We start from the raw sequence: 19,339 nt of genomic DNA on the forward strand, positions 1-19,339 counted from the left end.
GCTGGTTGACACTGTACTGTACATACCGGTATATATTTTCATATTCACTGTTGATAGTCTGCATGTACATAATGTATAGCCATTCATATATTCTGTAGTCTATATTTAGTCATACATTTATTTACTGGTGATTTGATGACATTTATACTTATTTTTATTGGCACAGCTGTATTGTAGGGATCCACAGATATGGAAATGATTGGCCGATACCAATACCAATGTTTGTTTAATTATTACTGTTCAGAATATGCAGAAACACAATATAATTGCCTTTACTTGATTTACTTTACTTGATCGAAGGTCAGCTGGACAGTAGCCTCGGACTAAAAGTAAAAAAAAAGCCCTTGAATATGACATGATAATGTTTCTGTGATTATGGTAAGCTTACATTTCATATCACACACCATAGAGTAAAAAAAAAACTCCTGTAACTTTAACCAGCAAATTAAAATATATTAAAAATAAAGTAGGCTATTTTCATTTTTTTTGCCAAAGCCAATGTTTTTTTTTGTCAAATATGTTTTTATTGAAGTACAGATTATAAATTGTTACAAACATTATGATATGAAATACATTAATGTTCCGCATTACTTCCGGGTACGATGATGATGTCACGTGCACAGCCGCATACCCTCTAGTCTAGTCTATACTCTAACATTTCATTGAACAAAGACAAGAGAGGACCTTATCAGATAGCCCTCTTCCCTCATTCTGCTAACGTCCCATTCTCTCTTCCTGTCTTTGCGTCCTCGCTTTCTCTTCTCAATCAGTCGTGCAGGCTCTCTGGCCTGTCCTCTGATTGGTTGGACTGCCCTCTGGCTGATTGGTCCATGCTCCATGACATATGAAGCCTCGTCCAATAGTGCGTTCCCTCTGAGAGAGTAGCTGATGTCGAACCAGGTGAGGACAGAACCACGGTACGGCCTGGATGCACACGCACACGCACACACACACACACACAATGAGGCATTTGACTAGAGCTTTAAGGTGTTGTATGTACTGAATACACACACACACACACACACACACACATACCCTCTAGAAGCATAGGTCATGTATGAGTAGACATCATCGGTGGTCAGACAGGAACTCCACACCTGGACATCAGTCAGCTGACCGTCAATGTTACTGAGATCAATTACAGGAGCACCTGTCCACTCATACTAAACACACACGCGAACGCGCGCGTGCGCGCACACACACACACACACACACACACACACACACACAATATTCAAACTCTGTACATGTGATAGTGAGTGATATACCACTCATCCACCTGGCAGTCAGATCAGAGAGAAAGGCTTGTTTGAATATTGTATAAGAGTAATTCTGTCTCTCCTTCTCTTGTCCTCTCCTCACCTGCGTTGGCAGTATCTTCCTGATGCTCATAGCCCCTCCTCTAAACACCTGGGCCACGCCCTTTTTGCTATCCACAGCGACACACACGCTGGTCCAGAGGTCATTGATGGGCTGAATGAGCTGCCTATTAGCTTTGAAGCTCAGTTCAACTTGAGAATAAGGTTCTAAAGTTGTGAGAGTCAGCAGGTGGGTCCCATAAGCGTTGGTTGACAGCTTCATACTAGAGTTCATACTGAGGGTGAAGATGGGATCCGCGTACCCAAGGCCATTGTTGACTTCAACCATGTAACGCACGCACACAGACACACCTACACACATCAGAAGAATCACAGAGTCAGTAGGAGCTCTAGCTTAGTCCAGTTTAGTTAACATTAATGTTCTTCCAGAGTGATGAAAGCAGTGTTCTACAATGCAGCCTAATATATTCAATTGTATTCTGTGTTTAATGTGGCATTATATGAACAACTAGCAGAGTGACTTGGAGCCACCACTGGTTCCCTGGCACCTGTCAGAAATAATCCCTATACAGTCACATCCATGGGTATACAGTACCAGTACAAACACATGTACAGTATGCATCGGTGTGATCCAGAGCCATATAAGGAGAGTTGCGTTCACTTAATCGGGACAGTTTTCTACAGCACCTTCTATTGGTGAATAGTGACAAAGCCCTGAAAAGGGAAGTTTACAGAATGCACTGGAGTCTATGAGCGTTTGTCACTATTTCAATCTACATGGACCACGTGACCAGCGCTGCTTCTGACCCCTCATTGGCTCTGGCGTGATCTATTGGTCCATTAGATTACATTAGTGTGATCTACTGGTCCATTAGATTACATTAGTGTGATCTACTGGTCCATTAGTTTACATTAGTGTGATCTACTGGTCCATTAGATTACATTAGTGTGATCTACTGGTCCATTAGATTACATTAGTGTGATCTACTGGTCCATTAGTTTACATTAGTGTGATCTACTGGTCCATTAGATTACATTAGTGTGATCTACTGGTCCATTAGATTACATTAGTGTGATCTACTGGTCCATTAGATTACATTAGTGTGATCTACTGGTCCATTAGATTACATTAGTGTGATCTACTGGTCCATTAGATTACATTAGTGTGATCTACTGGTCCATTAGATTACATTAGTGTGATCTACTGGTCCATTAGTTTACATTAGTGTGATCTACTGGTCCATTAGTTTACATTAGTGTGATCTACTGGTCCATTAGATTACATTAGTGTGATCTACTGGTCCATTAGTTTACATTAGTGTGATCTACTGGTCCATTAGTTTACATTAGTGTGATCTACTGGTCCATTAGTTTACATTAGTGTGATCTACTGGTCCATTAGTTTACATTAGTGTGATCTACTGGTCCATTAGATTACATTAGTGTGATCTACTGGTCCATTAGATTACATTAGTGTGATCTACTGGTCCATTAGATTACATTAGTGTGATCTACTGGTCCATTAGTTTACATTAGTGTGATCTACTGGTCCATTAGTTTACATTAGTTAGTGTTATCTCTACTGGTCCATTAGATTACATTAGTTAGTGTTATCTCTACTGGTCCATTAGATTACTTTTAATGTATTTAGCTTCCGCTAAATGACTGAAGCTGAAATAGCAGGAGATTAAACAGGCTGTTCTAATTCACAAGAACAGAACACATCTGACCAAACTCACCTCCTCTAGGAGACGCTGTGGTTGTGGGTGTATAGGGTAGGAGTGTTGTGGTTAGGGGTTTTGAGGGTGGGAGCGTTGTGGCTGGGAGCGTTGAGGTTAGGGGTGTTGTGGGTGGGAATGTTGAGGTTAGGGGTGTTGAGGGTGGGAATGTTGTGGCTGGGAGTGTTGAGGTTGCTGCTGTGGTTGCTGCTGTCGGCCATGGCAGAGGAGGCCATGGCCCCTCTCCCCCTCTCCCTCTCCGTGAGGGAGGGTAGAGGGAGACTCCTCCTCCTCCCCGTGACAGAGTAAACATCCGGCCTCGCAAGTCTGTACCACTACCTGGATAGACTGGACAGAAATAGATTGAAGAAAAGGATTGAATATAGTTGTGTCGTGTACTGAGTGTGTGTGTGTGTGTGTGTGTGTGTGTGTGTGTGTGTGTGTGTGAGAGAGAGAGAGAGAGAGAGAGAGTGTCTGTGTGTGTGCGCGTGCGCGTGCGCAGAGCTGTCTATACTTACCAGATGTAGTCATAGACTCCACCATCAGTATCATATTGAGAATGTAGAGGACAGCTGGTCTGTTCGGCCTCATGGTCATTAGTGCTGTCCAGGAAACGCTATCTATCTATATTATGTTTTTATCTGCCTACTTCTCTGTCCGTCTGTGTGCAGGCTGCTCCTTGTCTGTCGTCTTTCAAAACAAGCTGCACCAGATATCACAGGCACTGACAGTGGGTCCGTCTGTGTGCAGGCTGCTCCTTAATTTGTCTGTCGTCTTTCAAAACAAGCTGCACCAGATATCACAGGCACTGACAGTGGGAAACTATACAGTAGGTTTCGTTTCTGTTCACAGCAGTGGTATCACTTCCTGTAAACACTCCACCCCTCCCCCCGATCTATATAGTGTTCTTTCCAAAAGTATTATCTAAATCAGCGATTCCCCAGTGGGCCATGAGGATAAAGTGGGTCCCCAAATAATTGGCAAAACACTAAGAGTTTTATAATAATATAACTTTATTTAAAACCCTAAAATGACAAAACAACATAAATAAAAAACATAAATAGGAACGAAAAGTATGCAACGTTAGATCCAAGCCGGAACACAATCTAAATAAATTTTAAATAAACATGCTCTAATAATAATAATAACTAGAACTGCACTCTGTCGAGTGCATACTTGCTTGTTGCACACTAGTAGGCCATAAATGGCCAACTAGTGCGCAAGCAGAGCGCGCAAGTCCTTTCGACTGCTGTAAACTGTCAAATCTCAGTATCTCTGTGAAGGAACGTTTGAAATGATTAATGTTTAGATGTAACTATTTGCTACCTACTTTATACATATAAACATCTAGTATTATTAAGTATGATTCAAGTTTCTATCTATATAAGAAATACTGTTTTATCGGTGTAGATATATTCTGGATCCCTTTTTAGTTTTTCTAGTCATACACATACACACCACGTACGTATACATATATACTCTATACTCTATACTGTATAAAGTGTGTAGTTGTAAGTTGATTAGCGGTATACTGTGGTTACTTTGCGCCAAAAACCGTGACAGCTGTTCCGCCATTTGAGGCTTACGCAGAAAAACATCAAATCTGTGCCTGTGTTGCTGGACCAAATGACCACAAATTACCATATTTCTTACGTCATTATTAAGAGCTAGTCATACACATACACACCACGTACTCTGGTCCCAGCAGATCAGGCACAATTTGCTATTTTATTTTTTACTGATTATGTATATAGTATACGTATGACTAGCTCTAAATGATGACGTAAGAAATATATATAGTATATATATAGTATATAGGCATATACTATATATGTATACATATATACTCTATACTCTATACTGTATAAAGTGTGTAGTTGTAAGTTGATTAGCGGTATACTGTGGTTACTTTGCGCCAAAAACCGTGACAGCTGTTCCGCCATTTGAGGCTTACGCAGAAAAACATCAAATCTGTGCCTGTGTTGCTGGACCAATGATGACGAAATGACCATATTTCTTACGTCATCATTTAGAGCTAGTCATACACATGCACCACGTACTCTGGTCCCAGCAGATCAGGCACAATTTGCTATTTTATTTTTTACTGATTATTTATATAGTATACGTATGACTAGCTCTAAATGATGACGTAAGAAATATATATAGTATATATATAGTATATAGGCATATACTATATATGTATACATATATACTCTATACTCTATACTGTATAAAGTGTGTAGTTGTAAGTTGATTAGCGGTATACTGTGGTTACTTTGCGCCAAAAACCGTGACAGCTGTTCCGCCATTTGAGGCTTACGCAGAAAAACATCAAATCTGTGCCTGTGTTGCTGGACCAATGATGACGAAATGACCATATTTCTTACGTCATCATTTAGAGCTAGTCATACACATACACACCACGTACTCTGGTCCCAGCAGATCAGGCACAATTTGCTATTTTATTTTTTACTGATTATGTATATAGTATACGTATGACTAGCTCTAAATGATGACGTAAGAAATATATATAGTATATATATAGTATATAGGCATATACTATATATGTATACATATATACTCTATACTCTATACTGTATAAAGTGTGTAGTTGTAAGTTGATTAGCGGTATACTGTGGTTACTTTGCGCCAAAAACCGTGACAGCTGTTCCGCCATTTGAGGCTTACACAGAAAAACATCAAATCTGTGCCTGTGTTGCTGGACCAATGATGACGAAATGACCATATTTCTTACGTCATCATTTAGAGCTAGTCATACACATACACACCACGTACTCTGGTCCCAGCAGATCAGGCACAATTTGCTATTTTATTTTTTACTGATTATGTATATAGTATACGTATGACTAGCTCTAAATGATGACGTAAGAAATATGGTCATTTCGTCATCATTGGTCCAGCAACACAGGCACAGATTTGATGTTTTTCTGCGTAAGCCTCGAATGGCGGAACAGCTGTCACGACGAAGGAGACCGGGCGAAAATATTACTTGCGCGCTCTGCTTGCGCAAGTAATAATAATAATACATTTATTTTATGAGGCGCCTTTCAGGGCACTCAAGGTCGCCGTACAGATTAAAAGCAGTACGAGAACACAGTTAAAAGCAGAAAAATAATAATAATTAAACTAGGGCACAGCTTGCAGCAGAAAGTCACACAGAGTCATAGGCCTAAACAGGTGGGTTTTGAGGTGAGTTTGAAATATGGTGATAGAGTCCATGTTTCTGTTGTCAGGGGGGAGGGAGTTCGGCAGAGCGGCTGAAAGCTCTTGACCCCATGGTGGAGAGACGGGCTGGGAGGACTTTCAGGGTGAGGGAGGAGGCAGACCTGAGAGACAGGTCAGACAGGTATGGGGGGGGCGAGGTTATGGATGGCCTTGAATGTGTGGAGGAGGATCTTGAACAATGCATGCGGCCCACCCATCTGACTACATAGTCATGGCTGGGCTGCAAAAAATGCTTTCGTGATTTTCAAGTGGGTTGTGATCCAGAAATAGTTGGTAACCACTGATCTAAATCAAATAATAGTTGTGGACTGATAGACCATTGTGAATTCTGAACTTTATGTTCACAAACAGGAGTTCTGGTCTCTGTGACAAAACACATAATGATGGAGCCCTAATAAAATGTATGACTCACATTTTATTTTATCAGATGTTCTGTACTCATTAGCAGGAAAACGTAAGCTTGTAGAATGGGGGTTCATTAAATCTTAAAATTTGAGTAGTTGATGTTGATGTGCCATGTGAGACATATGATATCAGCAGCATATCACTGATGCTGTGAAACTTGATTGGAGAGCCAGTCCATCCCCTCGATCAAACCTGTCGAACTTACAGCACAGGACGCCTGTATATGCCACTGTGACCATCCAGTGGTTGGTCCAGACAGACAGACAGACAGACAGACAGACAGACATGTGAGTTTATACATCACCTGTACTTTATGTTGAAGATACTGCTTCTCAAAACTAGTTTTGGACTCTTATATTACTTAATAATATTAATATTACTTAATACTTATTATATTAAGTACTGAGAGCAATAAGTTAATAGTTAAAATACAAAAAAGTACAAGTGACAATTACACGTAAATTAAATGAAACGTTTATAGCAAAGGTTTCTGGTGTTTTCACCATTTGTTTAATTTACATTTTCTGATCATTTCATGGTTGAAACCATCACATTTCAGATTGTACTGATCTGTCTCATTAATTTGAAAACATTTTGGGGTAAATTCTACCAGTTGTAAAACCTGTTACATTTTCTGGTTGTTGAGCAACCATCTTAAGTTTTATATTTGTAAAAAATCCTCCTTATTGTAACAGGTTTGAATTTTATATGGAGGACTATTCTCATATTCCACTCTACTAATACTAATAATGATTTTGTACATAATATTGTGAAATGAAATTGTGGCCCAGATATAATGATGTACTATAATTATTTTACTATGTCAATGGGTGTCGAATTAAAGACAAGATATGTGGAAATGATGTCTTGATTTTACTTCTATTCTTTAAACCATACAGAGTCAACAGTGACTCATCATGGAGCGTGTCATGAGGCGTGACAGGTTTTGCAGGTTTTCATAGTAATCTGCGACCTATGGTCGCAATAACTTAGATACCTATATTATTACAGCTACTATTGTTACTACTGCTATACTACAAGCTGATTTGGAGAGGTGATATTTGTCTAGGCTGGTTAAAAAAGTGGAACATTTTTGAAAATCTCTCCCAAGATAGGGATTCCAGGATTAATGAAGACAAACAGGACAAACAATCCACTAAAATGACAACATCCTTGCATGAATTCTTGTATCACAGTTTACCTCTCATGTCATTCATTTGACACCGTAGTTTCATATTGAGCACAGAACAGTAACATGTATACACAAACATTTGATATGACACTGGTTATCCCAAATAAACCCATTTCTGCCAAATTACATAAATTATAGGGCATGTGGTCACAATGGGTTCCTAAATGCCAAATCAAATTGATTCAGATCTGAGCAAAGTCTCCTGAGGAGGCGTGTTGGAAGCCTGTCCTGGAATCTACAGAATAACATGCAATAATCGATCAATCTTATCAACCATTCAATCATCCTCATCATTCATCATTACAGAGACCTTCGCTGGTAATATCTTCAGTGGGGAATTATCAGCGGTGTGAATGTACGGAAACAGTTTGTCAGTGAAAGTATGTGTGAAGGTGTGTATGTGCGTGTCAGTATCAGAATCACAGAATGACAGCTGTCCTCTGCTCCAGTCCAGCTCGACTCTGATCCTCCGGGGCATATCCTTCACAGAGAGATCGGTGGTTGGTCCGAGTAAAGATTCTGCTGAGTATACGCCTTCATAGAACTCTATTCTCCAGTATGGACCGCCTGCATGTCCCTTCCTCAGGTACGACTCTGCCAACACCCCCAGTTCCCACTCTGTGTTGTCTCCAACCTCAACGTCCCACCAGTGAGTCCCTGAGTTGAAGCCCTCGGAACCCAAGACATTTCCGTAGTGGTCAAATCTCTCTGGATTGTCAGGAAGCTGCTGTCTCGACTCTCCACGTTTTAAAGTGGTCAGATCGTCAGACAGGATGTATACCGGATGGGTGGTGTTGGGGTCTAGAATCACAGGAGTGTAGGAGACCATATCTTTCATTCTTTCCCAGACGCCGAAGGTCAGATTGCCCAGGTGTTTGGCCACGTCTATCAGTGCTCCTGAGACCAGCGTTGAGTCCTGTGGAGTGAGTTGGACTCTTTTCACTGTGGCCTTGTAGTTGTAAAGGAATGAGATGTGTTCGGCTCTCAGCTCCTCATCTAAGGCTTTGATTGTATGTGAAAGGGTTCCTATATCTTTGTTCAGTTGATCAATTTTATCCTTTATCATCTGACTTTTCTTCCTCTCTTCCTTCCTCAGTGCATTGACCCTGGTCTCCTCTTCCTCTTGAAGAAAGTGACGAATCTTCTTAAACAGCGTATTTATCTGTTGCTCTGTGTGCTGTGCCTGGACCTTAATGTGTTCTCCTGTTTGTTCGCAGTTTATTTTAACTGTATTGAAGACTACCAGTTTCTCCCTTAAGAGCTTCAGTGATTTCTGAACGTCCTCCTTGTGGTCCAGCGCAGCTTCATTGATGGGTCTGAATCTGTGGTTGTTGTGATTTTTAGAAACTCGACACACAACGCAGACCGGCTGTTGATCTTCCACACAGAACAGTTTGAGCTTCTCAGCGTGCAGATCACAAATATCCTCAGATCCTTTTGGAGCTCTCTCACTTCCTAAAGCTCTCTGGCTTATCTCCTGTAGGAAGGTCTCACACAGGTTCTTCAGAGCCAGGTTTATGGAAGGTTCCATTAATGATATTTTCCTACAAACAGGACATTCCTTTATTGTCTTCTCTTTCCACCATTCCTGCAGACAGGCGTTGCAGAAGCTGTGGCTGCATGTAAGGACAACAGGCTGTTTGAAGACGTCGCAACACACGGGACAGGAAAACTCCTCTTCTGAAAACGAGAACAGGGAAGCCATTTTGAGAGATGCTCACTTTGAATCCTGGTTCTTGTAGATTCGGCAGCAGAGGATTCCTCCTGTAGCTCCAAAGACAGTTTGTCCTTCCTTGGTGAAAGTTTTGTGTTTGGTCTGAAGGTGAATCTCTTGCTTTGTGTCAGTGTGTGTGGTAAGTGAGGTATAGAAAAGATTAACCTCTTTGTTTCCTGTCTGTCTCACATGAGTCAGGTATGGGCGGATTTAGACAAACATCACATGGTACTGTCTACTAAAATCTGTTGCGTTGATTATTGTATGGACCTTGTCCTTTGTAGCGCAAAGACTGAGTTTTATTGCATTTTATCACGCTTGGGTTTCTCTACAGGGGTCATAGTCTACCTCACACCTTGTGGTTTAATAAAGTTATATTCAACACACACTAAATCGTTGTAGTGAGTTGTAAGTTGTAGTGATGACTAAAACTTCACACTGTTTGAACAGTCTTCGCTTGTCCCTCTAACTAAAGTTGAACATGAAAAACTAAAAAACACCACCAACTAACCATAAAATACCATTAAAAACACACATTCTAAGTTAGATTATTTGGAGAGACAGGAAGTGTGAAGAGAGATGACGTTCAGATCCAGATGGTATGAATGTGGATAGGCCTACTAAACACTATAGTGTGCATTACACACATTCACACAATATGAGGAGCAAGGCACTAACTTGCTCACTGTTAGCAATTAGGAGTTAAGTGTCTTGCTCAAGGGCACTACAACACTAACCCAAGGAGTGCCGGGGATCGAACCAGGAACCTTTCGATTCCCAAAAGCCTGAGCCACTGCCGCCCTACAGGTATGTTACAGATACTCACTGTTGAAAGCTGGTTGACACTGTACTGTACATACCGGTATATATTTTCATATTCACTGTTGATAGTCTGCATGTACATAATGTATAGCCATTCATATATTCTGTAGTCTATATTTAGTCATACATTTATTTACTGGTGATTTGATGACATTTATACTTATTTTTATTGGCACAGCTGTATTGTAGGGATCCACAGATATGGAAATTATTGGCCGATACCAATACCAATGTTTGTTTAATTATTACTGTTCAGAATATGCAGAAACACAATATAATTGCCTTTACTTGATTTACTTTACTTGATCGAAGGTCAGCTGGACAGTAGCCTCGGACTAAAAGTAAAAAAAAAGCCCTTGAATATGACATGATAATGTTTCTGTGATTATGGTAAGCTTACATTTCATATCACACACCATAGAGTAAAAAAAAAAACTCCTGTAACTTTAACCAGCAAATTAAAATATAAATATAAAGTAGGCTATTTTCCTTTTTTTGCCAAAGCCAATGTTTTTTTTTGTCAAATATGTTTTTATTGAAGTACAGATTATAAATTGTTACAAACATTATGATATGAAATACATTAACGTTCCGCATTACTTCCGGGTACGATGATGATGTCACGTGTACAGCCGCATACCCTCTAGTCTATACTCTATAGTAACATTTCATTGAACCAAGACAAGAGAGGACCTTATCAGATAGCCCTCTTCCCTCATTCTGCTAACGTCCCATTCTCTCTTCCTGTCTTTGCGTCCTCGCTTTCTCTTCTCAATCAGTCGTGCAGGCTCTCTGGCCTGTCCTCTGATTGGTTGGACTGCCCTCTGGCTGATTGGTCCATGCTCCATGACATATGAAGCCTCGTCCAATAGTGCGTTCCCTCTGAGAGAGTAGCTGATGTCGAACCAGGTGAGGACAGAACCACGGTACGGCCTGGATGCACGCACACACGCACACGCACACACACACACACACACACACAATGAGGCATTTGACTAGAGCTTTAAGGTGTTGTATGTACTGAATACACACACACACACACAGGCACATACCCTCTAGAAGCATAGGTCATGTATGAGTAGACATCATCGGTGGTCAGACAGGAACTCCACACCTGGACATCAGTCAGCTGACCCTCAATGTTACTGAGATCAATTACAGGAGCACCTGTCCACTCATACTAAACACACACGTGAACGCGCGCACACACACACACACAATATTCAAACTCTGTACATGTGATAGTGAGTGATATACCACTCATCCACCTGGCAGTCAGAGGAGAGAGAAAGGCTTGTTTGAATATTGTATAAGAGTAGTTCTGTCTCTCCTTCTCTTGTCCTCTCCTCACCTGCGTTGGCAGTATCTTCCTGATGCTCATAGCCCCTCCTCTAAACACCTGGGCCACGCCCTTTCTGCTATCCACAGCGACACACACGCTGGTCCAGAGGTCACTGATGGGCTGAATGAGCTGCCTATTAGCGTTGAAGCTCAGTTCAACTTGAGAATAAGGTTCTAAAGTTGTGAGAGTCAGCAGGTGGGTCCCATAAGCGTTGGTTGACAGCTTCATACTAGAGTTCATACTGAGGGTGAAGATGGGATCCGCGTACCCAAGGCCATTGTTGACTTCAACCATGTAACGCACGCACACAGACACACCTACACACATCAGAAGAATCACAGAGTCAGTATGGAGCTCTAGCTTAGTCCAGTTTAGTTAACATTAATGTTCTTCCAGAGTGATGAAAGCAGTGTTCTACAATGCAGCCTAATATATTCAATTGTATTCTGTGTTTAATGTGGCATTATATGAACAACTAGCAGAGTGACTTGGAGCCACCACTGGTTCCCTGGCACCTGTCAGAAATAATCCCTATACAGTCACATCCATGGGTATACAGTACCAGTACAAACACGTGTATGCAATATGCATCGGTGTGATCCAGAGCCATATAAGGAGAGTTGCGTCACTCCCGTTCACTTCATCGGGACAGTTTTCTACAGCACCTTCTATTGGTGAATAGTGACAAAGCCCTGAAAAGGGAAGTTTACAGAATGCACTGGAGTCTATGAGCGTTTGTCACTATTTCAATCTACATGGACCACGTGACCACGCTGCTTCTGACCCCTCATTGGCTCTGGCGTGATCTACTGGTCCATTAGATTACATTAGTGTGATCTACTGGTCCATTAGATTACATTAGTGTGATCTACTGGTCCATTAGATTACATTAGTGTGATCTACTGGTCCATTAGTTTACATTAGTTAGTGTTATCTCTACTGGTCCATTAGATTACTTTTAATGTATTTAGCTTCCGCTAAATGACTGAAGCTGAAATAGCAGGAAATTAAACAGGCTGTTCTAATTCACAAGAACAGAACACATCTGACCAAACTCACCTCCTCTAGGAGACGCTGTGGTTGTGGGTGTTGAGGGTAGGAGTGTTGTGGTTAGGGGTTTTGAGGGTGGGAGTGTTGTGGCTGGGAGCGTTGAGGTTAGGGGTGTTGTGGCTGGGAGTGTTGTGGCTGGGAGTGTTGACGTTAGGGGTGTTGAGGGAGGGAATGTTGAGGTTAGGGGTGTTGAGGGTGGGAATGTTGAGGTTAGGGGTGTTGAGGGTGGGAATGTTGTGGCTGGGAGTGTTGAGGTTGCTGCTGTGGTTGCTGCTGTCGGCCATGGCAGAGGAGGCCATGGCCCCTCTCCCCCTCTCCCTCTCCGTGAGGGAGAGGGAGATGATGGATTGAATGAGGGAGGGTAGAGGGAGACTCCTCCTCCTCCCCGTGACAGAGTAAACATCCGGCCTCGCAAGTCTGTACCACTACCTGGATAGACTGGACAGAAATAGATTGAAGAAAAGGATTGAATATAGTTGTGTCGTGTACTGAGTGTGTGTGTGTGACTGTGTGTGTGTGTGTGTGTGTGTGTGTGTGTGTGTGTGTGTGTGTGTGTGTGTGTGTGTGTGTGTGTGTGTGTGTGTGTGTGTGTGTGTGTGTGTGTGTGTGTGTGTGTGTGTGTGTGTGTGAGAGAGAGAGAGAGAGAGAGAGAGAGAGAGAGAGTCTGTGTGTGTGCGCGTGCGCAGAGCTGTCTATACTTACCAGATGTAGTCATAGACTCCACCATCAGTATCATATTGAGAATGTAGAGGACAGCTGGTCTGTTCGGCCTCATGGTCATTAGTGCTGTCCAGGAAACGCTATCTATCTATATTATGTTTTTATCTGCCTACTTCTCTGTCCGTCTGTGTGCAGGCTGCTCCTTGTCTGTCTCTCTGTCCGTCTGTGTGCAGGCTGCTCCTTGTCTGTCGTCTTCTCTGTCCGTCTGTGTGCAGGCTGCTCCTTGTCTGTCGTCTTTCAAAACAAGCTGCACCAGATATCACAGGCACTGACAGTGGGAAACTATACAGTAGGTTTCGTTTCTGTTCACAGCAGTGGTATGATCACTTCCTGTTAACACTCCACCCCTCCCCCCGATCTATATAGTGTTCTTTCCAAAAGTATTATCTAAATCAGCGATTCCCCAGTGGGCCATGAGGATAAAGTGGGTCCCCAAATAATTGGCAAAACACTAAGAGTTTTATAATAATATAACTTTATTTAAAACCCTAAGATTACAAAACAACATAAATAAAAAACATAAATAGGAATGAAAAGTATGCAACGTTAGATCCAAGCCGGAACACAATCTAAAGAAATTTTTAATAAACATGCTCTGACAATGCATGCGGCCCACCCATCTGAGTGGGTTGTGATCCAGAAATATTTGGTAACCACTGATCTAAATCAAATAATAGTTGTGGACTGATAGACCATTGTGAATTCTGAACTTTATGTTCACAAACAGGAGTTCTGGTCTCTGTGACAAAACACATAATGATGGAGCCTTAATAAAATGTATGACTCACATTTTATTTTATCAGATGTTCTGTACTCATTAGCAGGAAAACGTAAGCTTGTAGAATGGGGGTTCATTAAATCTTAAAATTTAGAGTAGTTGATGTTGATGTGCCATGTGAGACATATGATATCAGCAGCATATCACTGATGCTGTGAAACTTGTCAAACCTGTCGAACTTACAGCACAGGACGCCTGTATATGCCACTGTGACCATCCAGTGGTTGGTCCAGACAGACAGACAGACAGACAGACATGTGAGTTTATATATCACGTGTACTTTATGTTGAAGATACTGCTTCTCTATCTCTTTCTCTCTCTGACATGTACGCACCCACACAGTCACTCACCGGGTTGGAGAGTCCGGATAGGTTCAGAGCCTCTGTGATGTCACTGACAGGCATGGCTCTGGGCAAATCCTGTTTGTTAGCCAAAACCAGCAATGGTATTCCCCTTAACTCTGCCTCCTCAATCTGTAAATAGGTATAATGTTCATAATAATATATGTGTAAAGAAAGAGAAGGTCCGCACATCGTGTTAGTGCTCCCAAAATAATGTATTAATAGAGCGGTAAAATAAACGTTTCTGCCTCTACGGCCTTCGTTAAGTATTTTATTACATTAGTACATTATTCCGGAGGACTTATTTATGTTCTTTTTCATGAAATCCCCCACTGCCAAGGACGTTTTTAAAGGGCCATTAAAGCTGCTATAAGCAATAATATGTTAATGACCTTTTTTGACACATCTAAGGGCCGCAATCTGCATTCATAGATTTTCCTAGAAGCTTTGTCATTGGTCGATTTGCCTGTCTGCTTCCTGATTGGTCAGTCATTGCAACCAGACAGACAGACAGACAGACAGACAGACAGACAGACAGACAGACAGACAGACAGACAGACTATAGATAGAGAAAAGGAAGAAGAATCCACACACTAGTTCTGCACAGTGCACACTAGTTTCTAGACAAGAGACAAGAGACTTACTTTGTTGAGGCAAAAAATCCAGTGGTTGGTCCAGACAGACAGACAGACAGACAGACAGACAGACAGACAGACAGACAGACAGACAATAGATAGAAAAAAGGAAGAAGAATCCACACACTAGTTTCTAGACAAGAGACAAAAGACTTACTTTGTTGAGGCAAAAAATGCAACGTTTCGACCCTCTAGGTCTTCATCAGGCAAATACATTTTTAGATCATAATTGCCTGACCTAGAGGGTCAAAACGTTGCATTTTGCCTTAAAGATGGAGTGCCGTGATTGTCTTATTGTCTAAGGAGGTATAATGTTTTTTTTTTAAAGTGTACAGTATTTGTTAAAATGTTGTTTTTATGTGGGCACGCCCACCAGTTCATTAAGTATGCCTGGTTTGCCTGGTGGGTGGTGATCCACCTGAACTGAAGCCGCACCCACAGCTTTAGTTGTATGATAAAGGGTTAGGGGAGGGGCTGATAATTTGATATCAATATATTACTGTTTATTTCATTGGCACGTTTGACTATCAAGGGTTCAGCCTCTAGGAAGAAACCCTCAATACAAAGTGAATACACCATTGCACATAAAAACGACTCCAGGGTGTCTAATGAAGTACTGTCACCTCATAGACACATGAAAAACTGGAAAAATACAAACATTGTGGCACTACTTCTAGCTCTAGAAACTAGTGTGTGGATGTGTCTTCTTTCTTTTAGATGTTTGCCTTGGTGCCTTGACATCCAGCCTATATACAGGCAAGAGATGTGCACACAATCTTCTCTGTAGACAGACAGATAGACACATACCATTAAAAAAACACAATCTCACACACAATCTTCTCTGTAGACAGACAGATAGACACATACCATTACGTGGAGCTCTTCAGCAGCATCTTTCATCCTGTCAGCATCGTTACTGTCTACAACGTATATTAACCCCTGTTACACAGAGAGACAGACAGCCATCAATATGGTTTATTGCTTAATTTGCATAACAGCAGACTCTTGCTTTGACTTTTGGCCTCTCTTTATCATCTCTTTATCTTCATTGTTTTTACTGTTGGTTGCATATTGAGTGTCATTGATTTGTATTTTAAAAGTACAGTAGTGGTAGTAGTATTGTGGTAGTACAGTACAAGGAAATATGCATTGTAGGCCTTTATATGCTTCCATAAAATGCCCTGCTCACCCAAAATCACACAACATTAAAATGAGTTGCCTTTTCCTCTTGAAAATCTGTTATTTTTGGTGAGCGACCCTGGTCATGTGATGATGCACAAAGTAGACGTTAATAGGCATTTAGTATGTAGTTTATCCAGAGATCAGTCAGCAGGGTAAGAGTGAAATTATGGTTAAAATGTTTATATGAACTACAAAGTAACCAAGATAGCAAGCGGACATAAAACCTATAGTACAGTCACAACAGTTCTAGTAGTAGTCATGATGATAGTACTGTACTGCACATGTGTATTGTGGTACTGTACCTGTGCATTCATGTACTACAATAGTAGTACCAACCTGTGTGTTGTAGTAGTAGTGTCTCCATAAGGGTCTGATGATACTCTGTCCTCCAATGTCCCACACAGTAAAACTGATGTTTTTATATTCTACAGTCTCCACATTAAAACCTATGGGACAAAGTAAATGAAATGCACACACACACACACACACACACACACACACACACACACACACACACACACACACACACACACACACACACACACACACACACACACACACACACACACACACACACACATTTTAACCATTCATTTAATTTGTATGTCCACACAAAGGAGATGCATACAAGGACACAAATAATTATAGGTGCATTGGAGTTACACTTACAAAATCATGGCATGTGTTTTCAAGGTACAATAGGCATGTCACTCAGTACTCTATGGTATACGGTAAGTAACAATGTCTCCGCCATGGCTAACAAATTAACATAATCCACAGCAATTGCAAATGCATCTCAAATATGCACCTACTACATTAACGATGGTAGTTACAACGGGTGCGGTTGTTAATATTTCATAAAAACAACATTGGCATTCTTCCGCGCTTCCACCCACCCATGCACGCACGCACGATAGATAGATAGATAGATAGATAGATACTCCATCCTGGTGGGCTTGTTGAGGTTGACTTGACATGTGAAGACAGACAAATGAATGTTGTATAGTGCGTACCAATAGTTGGGATGGTGGTGACCACCTCTCCCAGTTTGAGTTTGTACAGGATGGTCGTCTTTCCTGCTGCGTCCAAACCCACTAAAAAACATAAACAGCATTTATTATTATTAGTAGCAGCCAATACAGTGTAACTTGAACGTAGGCTGTTGTTGCAGTTGCTCATTGAAAATAGCTGAAAATAAAATGTGTGTTGGTAAGTGACACACACTGCGACAAAACATAAATTAGACATTAGGCATTTAGCAAGTGCTTTTAACCAGAGCATCTAAAAGTGCAATGTCAGTCAGCAGAGTAAGTACTAAAGTAGAGTGCAAAAGACAAGGCCTATTCATAGTCTGGATTTTAGGTGAAGGGGTGACCACCGCTTCACCCAAAACTACAACATGACGTCACTGAGCTGCGGTGAAGAGCAAACCACCGCTCCGGTGGTCAGTTCACCACCGGAGCGGTGGTCACCCCATCACCTAAAATCCAGACTCTGTATGAGCCTTTAAGTGAAAACTAAAATATGTGCTACAAAGTAGTAGTATGTCAAAGTATTGTTTATTATTATAGTAGTAGCCTAGTAGTAGTGGTGGTGGTGGTGGTGATGATGATGATGATGATGATGAGGTGAATGATGTTATCTCATTGTTTGTTATTATCACTCTATGGTAATTATGGTATACATACAAAGAAGAAGAGAGGTAAATGTGTGCTCTGCATGGCTATATATGACATAATTATAGGCTATGCAGTGATTGTTTTCATTGACATTTCAGCCTGCTGGTTTTGCACAGAATCAACAAATGTCAGTGTATGGAAAGGTTTGGTAAACTCACCCATCAGAATCCTCATCATCTTCTTTCCCACCCAACGAGAGAAGATGTGTGAGAAGATGGCTCCCATTATCTTCACTGGATGCTCTGCTCGCTAAACAAATAATCAACTAGCCTAAAGATCAATCAATATGCCAAACCTGTAAGTAATCTTATCTTTATCTCTGATAATTGTTGGAACAGCAGCATTCAACACTTTGATCTATCTATCACACACTTTTCTCTCCTGTTTATATAGCTGACAACAGACCATTGCACCTCCCCTCCCTCCATGTCACTTTATGTTGTGTCACCTGTATACACGGAGACAACACAGACACAGTCACTTGTGACTGACGTTGTGAGTCAGAGGAATCAGGAACCTATAAACACCTAGAACACCAACATGGTTTTGTCTATGCTGGCAGAGGTGAGCAGCACAGCCCCGCCCTCAAAGAGGCAATCATTCATGTTGGCACAGAGGGAGGCGCGTTTTTCACGATAGGCCTACATGTTTAAATACTTTTAAAAGTGTTATTTTATTTTATTTCAGCGACAGGAAATCCCATGACTCTCGTCAGTGTCACTCACCACAGACAGTACTAGGCTACTCGCTACTCCCGAGTCCCAACAAACCACAACCACTTACCGGCTCGGAAGTCGGAATAGCTATTGGCTGGCTGCATACCATAGTGTAAAAAATCTGCATACACAAATCCAACGTTAGTGAAAGTGACGTGGAGCGGCCATAGAAGAGAGGGAGAAGGGGGGGAGGATCAATTAATTCACGCCGCGGCTCGCCGACGTGATTAGTCTTCAATTAGACCGCAGGGCAGGCAGGGTATTTAGTATTATGAGTAGGCCTATTATTGGTTGTATTGCTATTCATTTGGTTAGATTTTAGTAGTCTGCAACGAAAATAATTGTTCACCTGTAAGAAATGTATTGTTTACTGCACAGTGTATACAAATACTTTGACAGGTTTTGCCAGTTTAAATAAGAAAGATTTAAAAGCATGAAACAAACATATCATAATATAAATGTGATTCATTTAATACCCTG

The 19,339-nt window shown here is 41.3% G+C and overlaps 4 protein-coding genes across 5 annotated transcripts; all 4 read right to left on the bottom strand.

Annotated features, from left to right (window-relative positions):
• Nucleotides 1-600: 600 nt before the first annotated feature.
• On the bottom strand, nt 601-3,914 carry LOC310863592 (uncharacterized protein). 2 transcript variants are annotated; one of them, XM_083772045.1, is made up of 6 exons: nt 3,861-3,914; nt 3,556-3,777; nt 3,059-3,385; nt 1,363-1,670; nt 1,036-1,163; nt 601-924 (listed from the first exon to the last, which is right to left on the bottom strand). In XM_083772045.1, the coding sequence occupies exons 2-6, from the start codon at nt 3,632-3,634 to the stop codon at nt 660-662; spliced, it is 1,107 nt and encodes a 368-aa protein (XP_083628171.1). In that variant the 5' UTR covers nt 3,635-3,777; nt 3,861-3,914; the 3' UTR covers nt 601-659. The 2 variants fall into 2 exon arrangements, with proteins under 2 accessions (XP_083628171.1, XP_083628170.1); XM_083772044.1 differs by lacking the exon at nt 3,861-3,914 and having other exon boundaries at nt 3,556-3,791.
• A 2,864-nt stretch (nt 3,915-6,778) lies between these two features.
• LOC310863598 (ADP-ribosylation factor 4-like) lies at nt 6,779-18,442 on the bottom strand. Its single transcript, XM_083772054.1, has 6 exons — nt 18,302-18,442; nt 17,478-17,558; nt 16,801-16,910; nt 16,150-16,221; nt 14,657-14,779; nt 6,779-6,917 (listed from the first exon to the last, which is right to left on the bottom strand). The coding sequence occupies exons 1-6, from the start codon at nt 18,366-18,368 to the stop codon at nt 6,828-6,830; spliced, it is 543 nt and encodes a 180-aa protein (XP_083628180.1). The 5' UTR covers nt 18,369-18,442; the 3' UTR covers nt 6,779-6,827.
• LOC310863741 (E3 ubiquitin-protein ligase TRIM35-like) lies at nt 8,158-9,411 on the bottom strand (the record flags this gene model as incomplete). Its single annotated transcript, XM_083772236.1, has 1 exon — nt 8,158-9,411. The coding sequence occupies one exon, from the start codon at nt 9,409-9,411 to the stop codon at nt 8,158-8,160; it is 1,254 nt and encodes a 417-aa protein (XP_083628362.1).
• LOC310863589 (uncharacterized protein) lies at nt 10,928-13,780 on the bottom strand. The gene is made up of 5 exons (XM_083772040.1): nt 13,511-13,780; nt 12,818-13,246; nt 11,768-12,075; nt 11,469-11,596; nt 10,928-11,349 (listed from the first exon to the last, which is right to left on the bottom strand). Exons 1-5 carry the CDS (start codon nt 13,587-13,589, stop codon nt 11,085-11,087), a joined length of 1,209 nt encoding a protein of 402 aa, XP_083628166.1. The 5' UTR covers nt 13,590-13,780; the 3' UTR covers nt 10,928-11,084.
• Nucleotides 18,443-19,339: the final 897 nt, after the last annotated feature.

The sequence above is a fragment of the Protomyctophum parallelum genome (assembly GCF_964188405.1).
Source record: "Protomyctophum parallelum genome assembly, chromosome: 8".
Classification (NCBI taxonomy): domain Eukaryota; kingdom Metazoa; phylum Chordata; class Actinopteri; order Myctophiformes; family Myctophidae; genus Protomyctophum; species Protomyctophum parallelum.

Coding starts and splice junctions, on each gene's coding strand:
- LOC310863598 (XM_083772054.1), bottom strand. CDS start 18,368: ATGGGAGCCATCTTCTCACACATCTTCTCTCGTTGGGTGGGAAAGAAG. Junction 17,559..18,301: donor GATGATGAGGATTCTGATGG/GTGAGTTTACCA, acceptor TATGTTTTTTAG/TGGGTTTGGACGCAGCAGGA. Junction 6,918..14,656: donor TATCCGGACTCTCCAACCCG/GTGAGTGACTGT, acceptor GGATGGTCACAG/TGGCATATACAGGCGTCCTG.
- LOC310863592 (XM_083772045.1), bottom strand. CDS start 3,634: ATGACCATGAGGCCGAACAGACCAGCTGTCCTCTACATTCTCAATATG. Junction 3,386..3,555: donor GGAGTCTATGACTACATCTG/GTAAGTATAGAC, acceptor ATTTCTGTCCAG/TCTATCCAGGTAGTGGTACA. Junction 925..1,035: donor ATGACCTATGCTTCTAGAGG/GTATGTGTGTGT, acceptor GTGTGCATCCAG/GCCGTACCGTGGTTCTGTCC.
- LOC310863589 (XM_083772040.1), bottom strand. CDS start 13,589: ATGACCATGAGGCCGAACAGACCAGCTGTCCTCTACATTCTCAATATG. Junction 13,247..13,510: donor GGAGTCTATGACTACATCTG/GTAAGTATAGAC, acceptor ATTTCTGTCCAG/TCTATCCAGGTAGTGGTACA. Junction 12,076..12,817: donor CACAGCGTCTCCTAGAGGAG/GTGAGTTTGGTC, acceptor TGATGTGTGTAG/GTGTGTCTGTGTGCGTGCGT.